This window comes from Dermacentor albipictus, chromosome 9 (genome assembly GCF_038994185.2).
Source record: "Dermacentor albipictus isolate Rhodes 1998 colony chromosome 9, USDA_Dalb.pri_finalv2, whole genome shotgun sequence".
Lineage (NCBI taxonomy): Eukaryota > Metazoa > Arthropoda > Arachnida > Ixodida > Ixodidae > Dermacentor > Dermacentor albipictus.
Genome location: NC_091829.1, coordinates 67249318 through 67262671, shown reverse-complemented (window position 1 = coordinate 67262671; position 13354 = coordinate 67249318). Strand labels below are relative to the sequence as shown.

Sequence of the window (13354 nt, the reverse complement as noted above, 5' to 3'; positions counted from 1 at the left end):
GACTACTACAAAGGACTACTACAAAGCTGCTACATAACTTACAGCGCGTGCATAGACAGGGACCCTACCCTGTCTATGTACGCGCTGTAAGTGATGGTTGCAATGGAATATCCACTAGCCCGTACCCAAACCCTGCTTCACTACAAGGGAAACTCGTACATTGTAAAATAATTCATACGCTTAAAAGTGAATAACGGTGTAAATCGGTCTATAACTCCAACCCTTACACCCTGTCTATGTGTAAGGGTGTGAATCAGGGATTGATTTGCACCATTATTCACTTCTAAGCGTGTAAATTATTTTACGGATCACAGGTTTCCCTCGTAGCTGCGAGTTGTCCCTGTGTTTCAAGATGCCGATTGACTCACCCTCACGCTGCCATCTGCTCGCCTTCTGGTTGGCTCAGATGTTAGAGTGAACGCCCCGGAAAGGCTTTGGTCCCGGGTTCGAATGCCGAACCAGAAAGTATTCCTTTTTACCTCTGCCGTGAAGCTTTCGTTCTGAAAAATTAGTATTCAGCGTCCCTGTGCTCCGAGCTATCGATTAATTCATCCTCGAGCTGTAAGCTGTTAGCTTCCTAGTTACCTAGCTAGGACGGTAGAGCGACCACACCGGAAAGACATTTCCGGAGCAGAACAATTTCTTTTTTTTTTGTCATGTGTAAAACCTTCTTTCTGAGAAACAGGTGTGGGTTTCCTATGTAGCTTCAGGCCACGTTCGGATGGATGACAATTTTAGCTTTCATGCGCGAGGTTAACATAAGAACGTGCTTAGGATTGGAACTGCTGACATTATGGTGTTACACGGACGAAGCCGGCCGTACATAACTGAAAATGCTAGTAACAGCCTGCCGCGCGCCGAATCCCACAATGACGATTACAGGTCCGCACACCTCAGCGACTGTTTAAATTCTTGTGCATCCTCACCCCGCACGTAGTTTTCACTCTCTCCCTCGTTCCATATTTCTATTCTTCCTTTCAGATACTCGCGCAGCGTAGGGTAACAAACCGGAGGAAAGTCTGAATAACCTGCTCTCCATGCTTTGTCTCTCTCAAAAAACAAAGTGTCGCGTTGTGGTGTTATTTCAGGCATCGGCAATGGAGACCTGTTATCGACGTTTCTCCAGGACAGCCATGACACCTTGAAGACGCGTCTGGCGACCAATAGAGCCGCCTGTCACAGTGACCGCTGCGCTGCTCTGTCGCGAGAACCAGGTACCCAGGACCTTAACCGAAGCGGTTACGAGGAAGGAACCACGAGCGCGAGGCTATATACAGGTTACATTTATGGGAACAACGCTGCGCTGAGAAATATGGGATATGATGTCTTCGGACCTTAGCATACTACCACGACAGGAAATTGCGGGCAATGGAAGCGTAAGAAATACATTGGTGAAGCGTAAGAAAAACAATAGTAGTATAGTGTAATAATAAGGACATTAAAGCCAGACATCCCATTTGTGTACGTGAATATTTGATTAAAGATAGACGAATATAAGCTCATATTGTTTAGCTGTTTATCCGCTACAAGAAAAACTGAAGAAATCCAAAGCTGGAAAAATGAAGAGGAAAAAAAAAACTCTCTCATGCTAGGATTTCTCGCGCTAACTGGGACCAGTGCGGCCTGGGTAGGTTGAACTGCTTTTAGGGTCATCACAATCGTCAAAAACAACTACAAGAGCAAAAAAAAAACACACGCACACACAACCACGTATTTTATTATTATTATTATTATTATTTTTTGCAAGGGACGTTCATTTGTTACCAACTAGCCAAAACCCGTACGTTGGTTTTGATAAACCCACACAGATGGGGGCACCAAATTTCTCCCTGGAAGTACGAAACTATTTGCCGTCGTGCCTAAAAGTGACACAAAGTGCTGTCATTCATTAGTGGAATTTTTACAGCCAGTAATGCAGGCCGGAACCAGAAAATTTAATTATGGGACGGGGACAAAAATAAAATCAGTGCAGAAGGCATCGTGCTCTCAGATAGCATAATGAAAGCCGCACAGCTGTATTGAGCCTTAGTGTGAAGCTCCACCGTCAATCCATCAATCAACGCGGGGTAATGTTTAAACATTCGCAAGTGTTCAAAAGCGGGACCAGTAGTGTTCAAAGCAAGCAATACATTCATGAGGTCGATGTCAACAGTCTGCCCGGAGCCCACAAACACGAGAGGACAATTTCATGCAGGACTTCAAGAGAATCTCTACCTCCGCAAAGATGTAACAGAGAATGAAAACGGTGTACTGTACGCAGAATGTATTTAAGAGGACGAATGATGGCGTGTAATACCCCGTGTAACATTTCAGTAGTCGTCACCGCTGGCTGCATGTGTTCATCCTGATCCCTCATCCGCTTGGCTGAATTGCCCCACTACAATAGCGGCGATTAATTTGCGATTACCTCATTATGATGAGCAATAAAAGGAGAAAGTATTTTCTACGGCGAACACCAGTTACACCCTACAGCAAAGTGGAAGCTGATACAGCTTCCCGTTCAGATAATGATGCATACACAGCTGCGTTTAAATTTCGCATTAGGGAGCAGGTGGTTTAGGCGCAAGTGCAGTAAAGATTAACGGCAGTCAGCAATATGCTGTTACGATGACGCCATCCCAGAGGTAATAAACCAGACTAAGAAATGCCATAAAATATATATGGTGCGCAGCATCAATGAAGTAAACTTAAATTGTCGGTTTTTACGTGCCAAAACCACTATCTCATTGTGAGGCACGGCGTAGTGAGGGACTGCGGCAATTTGGACCACCTGGGATTCACTAACGCGCACGTAAATCTAAGTACAAGGGTATTTTCGCATTTCGCCATCAAGAAAGTTACCAGAGTGCCCCACTGCCTGCAAGCTACGCCTACTTACTATACCATACGCTTACACTTGCCCACTATCAACCGAGATAGGTGGAACAGGCACAATATTGTGCGATGCCTTTCTATAACAATCTGCGTTTTACGACGGCTCAGGCGCCCGCAACGAGACGCCTATAATTAAAACACCCTCTCAGCAGATATTAGCGGGAAATTTTGTCAGCTGCCATGCTGCCAGCCTGACCGCAATCGTGGGAACCTTGCGCAAGGCAAGAAAGAAGCCATATCGATAACGCGTGGCGTGTAGGGAGCAGTACTAAGCTTGCGGGGATCCTGTAACAAATCCGGCAAATAGCCGACGAGGTCCTCCTTTATCGGCCAGACGGAGTGCGCAATTCTAACCACCACTCGTTCTTCTAACCAGCGAAAAAATAATAATAACGTGACCCGAAGCAGTGTGATCATGTCGAGTTATCTTTCGGGGTCTCCGAAATATTGCATCATTCCGGGCAGAGGAACATCTTTTCGGGCAGTATCTTTCATCTCGGACGGTGTCGCAAGCTGTTTGTTCCTTCTTGCGAAACATCACATAACCAGATCGTAAGTAACGTGTATGGCGTTGCAGCGTAAACGACAACCACAAAATGTGCGAGGAACACACCACTAACATTTGACTAAAGATTGAATTGCATCATCCCAGCAGTGACGACACTACGGCCTCTATCTTTATGAAAGGCGTGTGAAACGTATGGGCGTGTATTCATTACATCTAAGGGTTCCTTCGCTGCTCTGTTTTTTGCATTTCTATGCGTATGGCTGTGCAAATTACAAGCCCGCGTTCGGAAATTTCAGGGAGCGTTAAAGAACCTTGGGCGTCGAAAATTATAAGCTAGCTTTCTCTGTTACGCTTCCTCTCTCTCGCCAGCTGTCGTCTCATAAAAGCATTTCCACGTTTTACGTGTCTTTGAACAGGCGACCCCGGAGTAGGCCCCGAGCTAAATGCTTCTTTTTCAGAAAGAAATCTACGCTAACTACAGCGGAAAATTTCCCTACTCGAACAGAGCGTAATATAGTCGACACTGAACCTGTGATAGATCGAAATTACGGCTACGGTTACGGCTACGGAGAGATCGATGATTACGGCTAAGTCGGTGATACTGCGCTGCCGAAGGTCCGGATAGACTCACAATTGCCATGAGGTCTTCGCGACTTACTTTTGCCTAAGAGAGCCCAAAGCGGAGGCAAGTGCAATCCAGCTAAACACATCAGATAAAAATGTTGATAAACCTTTGTCCGAGCGATCGAGCACCCACTACTGCTCCGGCCTGTATTGTTCGAGTTAGGGTTAGTGCATATTGCCGGCCACATAGACAAGCGAAGTGAATTCCGTTGGTTCGTATGCTAAAATGGTGCCCACGCGTGAAATGCAGCGAACCAATAAAGGTAATAGATGCAACAATGATTAGCCAGTACGCGCACGTCGTTGGTAATGACCAGACAATTCCGGTTACACAGATAAGTGAACACAGCGGCAACTTTTTTTGTAACGATTCATCTCATTCTCTATTCCCCTTATCATTCGCCGCAATGAGTCTCTGCACAGGCGATAACGATAACTCAGCCGTTGTCTGAAGCAATACCGGAAGCGAGAATAAAGCGGAGTTAATCGTTAAAACGGGGACTCTGACTGACCACAAGCACACGACTACACGAAAAATTACGTAACGATGATACGAAATAGCGAGGGTCAAGAAAAAAGTGTCGTCATATAGTGTCGTCTCCAATCGCGAAACATTCCGTGGTAACCTGACTTCGTTGCGCGGTAATATTGCATAACGATGTTGCACTTTGCTATTTTTGTCATGTAATTACAGTTGCCCCCATTATTCAATGCTCTTCGATGGACCTGTAAGTCAATGTAAATGAATAAATAAATAAATAAATAAATAATTAAATAAATAAATAAATAAATATCTCGTACATCGCTGGTGGTGGCCACGGTCGTCATGGCGATCGTGTTGAGCGGCTCGTAGCGGCTGCCCGCTCCGCCAGCCTCGGTGGCCGGTCCACGGCGCCTGCGCTGCTTGTCCGACGGATACCGGACATCGTCGGACCAGGGGTCGTCCTCCTCCTGCCAGGATCGTTGCCGGTCGGCGTCCCACGACGCCGACGGCGCCGGGCCCGGGTCGTCGCCCTGCCAGCCGTCGTCGACCGCTTCGGCTCCGCTTAGCGAAGCTCGCTTGTGACCCGCCGACCGAGACAACTGGCTCGCGCCGCTGCTGCGATGCAGTTGCTGCCGGGACAGGTCGGCATCTTCGCCCAAGATGGCGTCCACGTTGTTGTTCTCGTACTCTGCGGAGAGACCGAAAAGCGCTTCAGGTTACACAGCGTGGAAGAATGCAAGAAGAAAAAGAAAAGAAGCCGGCAGATCCCATGTCCTGTAGGAACCGATGTTATGCGAAGCAGTGTGCGGGAAGCCTAGCAAGTTAACGAAACGACCACGACAGAACCAAGACGTAGACTGGTTTAGTAGAACTTGTTGTTGGGCGAGTTGGTAGGTATTAGCGAACATTGTTTAACTGCGCGAGCAAACGAACCACAAAGACAGCGAGGGACAAGGACGGGCGCAGACTTGCAACTAAAGTTTATTCCACAAGGTACACATATAAATACACACCCGACATACATCACTGCGCGTGCGCGAAAAAAGGGGAAGGTAAAAGAAAAGTAAAACCTTGTATATGCGAAACGCGACCTACCTACGCTCGTCAATAAACCTAATCTCACTGGTATGTAAATAAACTGAGGTGTCACTGACACATTGTTGTCCCTTCTTTTTAATATGGTACGCCTCGAGTAGCTCTCTGGCTCGGCTATCTCGGCAGCGGCACAAAATCTTTGTTTCCTTCATGATCGGCTTGCACGTGCACGCCAGGCAGTGGACAGGCAGGTGCCCATTCGTTTTATTTCTAATAGATAATTCGTGCTCACGCAAGCGCACATTCACACACCTTCCTGTTTGGCCAATGTAAACTTTGCCGCATGATAGAGGTATCTGGTATACTACTCCAACACTGCAAGCTACGTGGGAAATGGAGTGCTTAGTTCCGCACCCTTGGAAGTTATTTTTACTTCTTTCTATGCGCGAGCATAGCCCAGCGAGCTTACCGGGAGCCGAGAATAAACTTTAATAAATAACTTACCTTAATAATTTAATAATAATTTACTTAATAAACTTACCGGGAGTGGAATAAACTTTAGTTGCAAGTCTGCGCCCGTCCTTGTCCCTCGCTGTCATTGTGGTTCGTTTGCTCGCGCAGTTAAACAATGTTCGCTAATACCTACCAACTCGCCCAACAACAAGTTCTACTAAACTATGTATCTTCTACAGCGGGCTATGGTTTTTGTGTTCCCACTCCTGTAAACCGTGTTCCGGAGATCATCGCCAACATCGTCACTGCGAAGTGCCGCGCGCGCTTGTATGCCTTCTACATAAGGAAGAATGTGGTTCCTGAAGAAGTACTCCGATTGTATGGGCATGTTAAACCTTCGTTGAAACATGGAAAACAAGTATGTCGAAATATACGCGACGAGCTGAAGGAGCAGACGCGGAGGTTCGAAGACTTGCTACGACTTCTCTTCTTTGCGAATTACCCTGCATGGCTGGCTGCCATCAAGATGCGTGACGCCAAACGGCTAGAAGCTCAGACGACGGAACGTTGGTGGCGCTGTTACCTCCGAGATGCCTTAGCAAAGGTCAAGAACACCAAACCACAAGCTTTGGGTAACGTTATGCAGCTCGGAGAAGCTGCGGTGCCCGAGAGAATGCTGTCCACCCTCAAGAAAGGGCCTAAGTACAGCATGGAAACTTCACTGGAAGCACATGAATGGTTGACCCTAAACCGGAGCCTGGCCAAGCAAGCGGAGGCAGAGGATCAAGAAAGGTGTTTGTTGGATGGCGTGAACTGCCTAATCAACACAGTCAAGAAGACTGAAGAAAGGCCAAAGCGGAAGGACCCAACGTCAGAAATCGTCAGGTTTTTTAGACAGAACGACCTCAGACTGCTACAACAGGATAAAGAAGGAGGCTTTGTGGTAATGCCGTCGGGGCTTTTCGACGAGAAGGCGACGGCTGCTGTGAAAAAGAACTTCAAGCCTGTGCCAGTGAAAGCCGCAAGGACAAAGGCGAAGGCCGTTTCTATGTGCAAGGAGATGGAACTGAACAAACTGGCTACCTCAGTCAACAAAAGTAAAGGTGATGGCTTGTTCGTGTTTTTTACGGCCAAGACGCACAAAGACGATATCCCTTTCCGGTCTATCGTGAGTGAAAGAGGATCTTGGCAGAACGAAGTAAGCAAGTTTTTGCAGAAATGTTTATCGCACCTGAAATTGCACGACCCGTTTGAAACAAGGAACTCGGAAGCTGTTACTAGCTTTATAGAGTTGAGGGACGATATTGGCCATGCTTTTTCCATTGACATAGAAGATTTGTTTTATTCTATCCCTCACGCTGCATTGTTTCAGGCTGTTCAGAAATGTATTGAAGTTAATGGCGAAGTGTCTTTTCAGAATTCTACCGGCTTGACTGTTAATAGGTTTTTAGCGTTGCTTGAGTTTTACCTAAAATCTACCTTCATCCAGTTTAAAGGAGACTATTACGTACAGAAACAAGGTATATGTATAGGATCTTGCGTTGCTCCAATTTTGTGCAATATTTACTTATCGGAATTTGACAGAGCGGTAAACGAAGAGATCGATCGTGACCTGGTTGTTACCGTGTTCCGTTATGTTGACGATTTTCTTGTACTTTTAAAAAAGCAAGCCAGCTACACATATCACGACGCCATCGCAGGTGTACTACACATTTTTCAGCGCCTTGGCAAAGGTTTAACATTCACCCATGAGCTAACAAAGGATAATAATATTCAGTTTTTAGACAACGCTATAAGCTTCTGTGACGACCATGTGTGCTGGAAATATAACCCAAGATCCCAAAAGAAATTGTTGCCCTACGATTCGGCTCATTCAAAAACGGTAAAGCGGGCAATAGCCACCCAGTGCATCTTATCAGCCTTAAGGAAGTCCTGCACGCACAAAATACAGGAAAGCTTTGACAAGCAGATTGTAAGGCTGCAAGAAGCCGGTTTCCCGCAATCAGTCATTTCAGCAGTAGTGGAGGCAGTGCTTAAGAAGACAAAGACGGAAGGCAATGTTGCTCAAGACACAAGGGAGCGCAAAAATAAGAAACGGACAGTTGTACCTTATGTTCACAAGACTTCCCACAACTTAAAAAAGGTTGTGAAACGGTATGGAGTTGAGGTAGCGTTCTCGGCTCCCGGTAAGCTCGCTGGGCTATGCTCGCGCATAGAAAGAAGTAAAAATAACTTCCAAGGGTGCGGAACTAAGCACTCCATTTCCCACGTAGCTTGCAGTGTTGGAGTAGTATACCAGATACCTCTATCATGCGGCAAAGTTTACATTGGCCAAACAGGAAGGTGTGTGAATGTGCGCTTGCGTGAGCACGAATTATCTATTAGAAATAAAACGAATGGGCACCTGCCTGTCCACTGCCTGGCGTGCACGTGCAAGCCGATCATGAAGGAAACAAAGATTTTGTGCCGCTGCCGAGATAGCCGAGCCAGAGAGCTACTCGAGGCGTACCATATTAAAAAGAAGGGACAACAATGTGTCAGTGACACCTCAGTTTATTTACATACCAGTGAGATTAGGTTTATTGACGAGCGTAGGTAGGTCGCGTTTCGCATATACAAGGTTTTACTTTTCTTTTACCTTCCCCTTTTTTCGCGCACGCGCAGTGATGTATGTCGGGTGTGTATTTATATGTGTACCTTGTGGAATAAACTTTAGTTGCAAGTCTGCGCCCGTCCTTGTCCCTCGCTGTCTTTGTGGTTCGTTTGCTCGCGCAGTTAAACAATGTACGTAGACTGGTGTTTCATGACCCGGGGAGGTATTCTGTAGGACTCCACTTGCTGTCCTACAGAATACCTCCCCGGGTCATGAAACACCAGTCTACGTCTTGGTTCTGTCGTGGTCGTTTCGTTAACTTGCTAGGCTTCCCGCACACTGCTTCGCATAACATCGGTTCCTACAGGAACCGGCCTCTGATGATTGGCTGGGGCCGCTCGTATCCTCCTCGCTCGTGCAGCTGAATCCAATCAGCAGTGGCCGAAATGGACACTTCACTAGATGGACTCTTACAGAATATCCCCCCTGCATGCTATGACATTCCAGTCATGACCTATCATTTATGTTCGTCATACACTCTTGGCATACTGTGCCAATTTTGGTACATACCAAGTTAACGAAACGACCATGACAGCAACGAGACGTATGCGGCTAGATAGACAGATGGATAGATGAATAGAATCATCAGAAGAGCACCCAGGCACGTGATGACATGTGATAGTTCCTACGTATTGCGCGAGGCCGGGCTGGGTTCGTCGTCTGCTTGTCAGAAGCCCCGATCGGAAGTTGTAACGGGTGGCTATTTGTGTAGATGTTTGGGAGACTGTGCTGCCGTCGCCATGGCAACGATGTTTCTAGTTACCGAGCCGTAGCACTAAATATCTGAAATGCGGGGCCGGAAAGACACAGCTACTTCGGTGGCTGGCTGAACTCAAACTTACCACGAGCCAGGCAACGCAGGTTGTGCTGTGAAGTGCTTTTTCAGCACTTCACAGGGATGAAAATTCGGCTTTCGTCCAGAATCGCGATAGTAAGCCGAATTTTCATCGGCGTGAAGTGCTGAAAAACGCACCGGTCACAACTTGCGCGGGAGATTGTTGAAGCCGATTTCACAGCAAGTGCCGGCAGACACGTGTGTTAGCGCGCCATCTTTGTGCCCACGTTCACAGGAAGTAAGATTTCTTGATGAGTTTAGCCGTGCATGACAGAATTGCGCATGTACTACAACCTATGAAGGAGTAGTCTTCTCTCGATGTGACGTGTTGTGACGACATTGCTTGATTCTCTCTTGTGGCTATATATTTCGTGCAACATGCGAATAAAACCACTTGGAAGTCAGCACTCTGTTCCTTCTTCTGGCCGGCTAGGCTTGTTTCTTCATTTCCTAGTTGCGCTTAACCAGCTGCAGAATGCAATACCAAAACGCCCAGTCCTCAACTGTTGTGTAGAACACGCCACCACATATTGGTAGTGCGACGACACATTTACTGTGTATCGTCGCACGTTGCGCTCTTTATAGTTTCACTGTGCCTCTGCCGTTCTTTTGACGCCATTGGATTTCTCACTGCAGTCGAACAAGTAGTCCCAACTACTACATGCGATTCCTCAAAGGAGTGGAAAGAATTAGGGAAACCGAGTGGCTCAATTTCGTGAATGCAATCACCTTACTTCTACTTCTATTTAATTACTGAGCAATTATGAACATTCAAGTAAAAATTCACAAAGTATCCTTTGGCCATGTTAACTTTCCTTCAGAGCAATCTCCAACCATCTGAAATCAAATTTTGTAACTGTGATGCATTTACTGACACTCATTCTCAATAAGTTGCTAAAGGCATTATGTTGCCTCGAGTGCCCTTTTTCGCTAGCATTTATTTAGCCAGTCACTGAAACAAAAAATGGTTTTCTGTGGTTTGATTGAACGCAACGTCACAAGGCGGCGCCACCAGCGCTGCTGCTGGTGTTTAAAGATTAAATCAAGCAGAAAGTTTTTAAAGCACGAATAGAACAACAAATAGCCTTAGCTATTTGAAGACAGACGATGGCGGTGATGATGATCACCATCATCATTATCATCATCATCGAACATCCGCGTCTTCGGTCTTTCGCTAACGGTACGGCATGCATACGGAACAGCTAAAGCTAAAAAAATTTTTTTTTGAGTTTTACGTGCCAAAACCACTTTCTGATTATGAGGCACGCCGTAGTGGAGGACTCCGGAAATTTCGACCACCTAGTGTTCTTTAACGTGCACCTAAATATAAGTACACGGGTGTTTTCGCATTTCGCCCCCATCAAAATGCGGCCGCCGTGGCCGGGATACGATCCGGCGACCTCATGCTCAGCAGCCCAACAGACAGCTAAAGCTGTTGATCACCAAATCATCTCTCCTCAATCGCTCTGAGACAGTGTTCCCGTCGAGGCTGTTGCAAGTTCTGCCCCCGAATGTCGACAGAACAGCTTCGCAAACGGCTCCACGTCGCAATCATTTCTCACCCGCGTCTCCGGCCGATCCCTGGTCAGTGCGGGAGGACCTCGTCTGGCCCCCCGTCGAGTCTATGGCGTTGCCGTGCATCCGCCGCCGAACGAGCGGCGGTTGCCTCCCGTACACCACGCCGCCGCTCGTCGTCCTCTGTTTGACGTCGCTGGCTGCGACGGTGGGTGACTCGCCCTTGTGCCGGTTCTCCGGCTCCGGTTCACCTTGTTGCAGGGCTGCAGCGAAGTCACAAGTTCGACAGTCAACACACACACACACAGAGAGAGAGAGAGAGAAAGGAGAAGGAAAGACAGGAAGCTTAACCAGATTAAATCCAGTTTGCTACCCTACACGTGGGGAGGGTAATGGGGAGTGAAAGAGAGAGAAAGAAAATGGCTGTGGCTTAGCTAAGGTTAAGCCCAGGATGCGAAGCATACTAGCCTTTATTTTAGTTGTTGAACCACTGTTTAGCCTGGTGAACTGCTGTTGCTTGGCTATATTTGGTTCGGCTAGACGAAGAAACAACTCATGCGTTACTGTGCTTCGCCTTCAAGAGTGGAACGCGACAGCGTTCCCGTCGACCGCCAAGGGGTGTAAGACAATGGGCTACGGCGCAGCGACTACGCGCCCCGCATTGGACGCGGTGAGCGTCGAGCAACGCAGCGTTCGGCGCGGCAACGAAATGTGCGCCTGAGCAAGCGACGCACGCCTGAGCCTTAGAAACAGCTCGTTTCTAAGGCAACACCGCATTCACTAGAGGCGCTTTTGTACCGCTTTGAAGCATCGTACTCGTGGCTCAGTGGTAGCGTCTCCGTCTCACACTCCGGAGACCCGGGTTCGATTCCCACCCAGCCCATCTTGCAAGAGTTGAGCCAAAGCCACCTAGAAACAAGCGCAGCTGCTTATGTACCGCGGCGACGCCGTGAGCGACGGCGCGAGTTGGAGCCCCGTTTCCTCTGTCGTGACGTCACGGTGTCACGTGGTATGGCATGGGGTCAAAGGTCATTGAAGGCGACACCACCGCGCCTGAGGAGCTGGGTTGACTTCTCGTAATATGCTTCGCATAAAACATGAATCTATACCGCACTTTCACATGCACTAAGGTAGATGCAGGGTGTCTACAGTTGGGCACTCAAGTCTGCAGTTGCCTTCAGGTAGCGAAGAAGCGCTCGAACTGCTTTCTGAGCTAATGGACTGTGAGGCCAAGATCCCAAGATCTGTGCTTCTGTAAATGGCCTGTCGTACAGTCTATTCGAGGCACACTAAAAGTGCCACCTACAAGACAGTCAACTGGCCGTTCGCATCAGTAAGTACCTCGTGCGCAGTGTAGTTATCGCACTGGCAAATACCAACCAACGACCAAACAACCAAACTGACCATACCGATCAACGGGAAAGAAAACTTTCGCTAGCACATGGTAATGCCCGCGGGATTTTTTTTTTTCACCGCTCTTCCAGGTGTTCCACAGTAAGCGGTCCTCCCTGACGCCGTCGCAGTAGTCGTAATATTGCAGAGTTAGCACGGTACGAAACTACCCGTTATATAGATGCTCTCATCTCCGGCAGCGTTGTCAGAGGAGGACAATAAGGTGTTCGCGACGTCACGTGACTCCTTTATATACGTTTTGCAGTGTGAGTGAAAGGAAGGAAGCCAGCATTTAGCGTAACTAGGAAATACGCTGGGGAATGGTAGGGAACTACGGGTTTTCTGAAAAAAAGCTTTTTTTTCCTGCATTTGCATCTGCATTTGGGTCTCCGGCTACCAGCATCGCCGCCTTGCACGAATAGCCCAGGGAGCAGTAAATTCCATTCAGGGCCACTTGGCAACGATTGGATTATCACTATCAGCAGAAAAATCATCATTCGTACTATTTCCTGGAGTGAAAAAGAAAATCTACACGTTTGACGCTGAATTTGGACGGATACCAGATTCGACAAGTCACCAACGTCCGATTTCTGGGCGTTACCTTCGACCACAAGCTACTCTGGCGCCGCGGTGTTGACCACGTTGTGGCGTCATCGTCACCCAGGCTACATGTGCTCAAGCGAGTCGCTGGCATACGCTGGGGCAACCACCCGACGTCCATGCTACGGCTACATACAGCGTTGGTTACCAGTCGAATCCTGTATCAGCTACCTCTGATGTCACCCTCAGATAGCCAATACGAGCGCTTAGAAGCCATCCACAGAAAAGGTATCCGACTTTGCCTTGGAGTCCCTCAGCCAGCGTCAAACAAGAAAGTGCTCTACGAAGCTGAGTCACGCCCTCTACGACTTCAGGCTTCCCAGGCTCTGATGATCCAGCTCCTACGATTGAGTGAGTCTACGCCCGGTAGAGCGCTCTTAC

The 13354-nt window shown here is 47.8% G+C and overlaps 1 protein-coding gene across 1 annotated transcript in view; it reads right to left on the bottom strand.

Annotated features, from left to right (window-relative positions):
• Positions 1–13354, bottom strand: part of LOC139050101 (pikachurin-like) — a 194567-nt gene that overhangs the window by 49089 nt on the left and 132124 nt on the right. The window contains exons 3-4 of the mRNA XM_070526314.1: positions 11029–11244; positions 4808–5178 (exon numbers count right to left, since the gene is read on the bottom strand). Of these exons, the coding sequence (XP_070382415.1) occupies positions 4808–5178; positions 11029–11244 (587 nt within the window). The remainder of the gene's footprint in view (positions 1–4807; positions 5179–11028; positions 11245–13354) is intronic.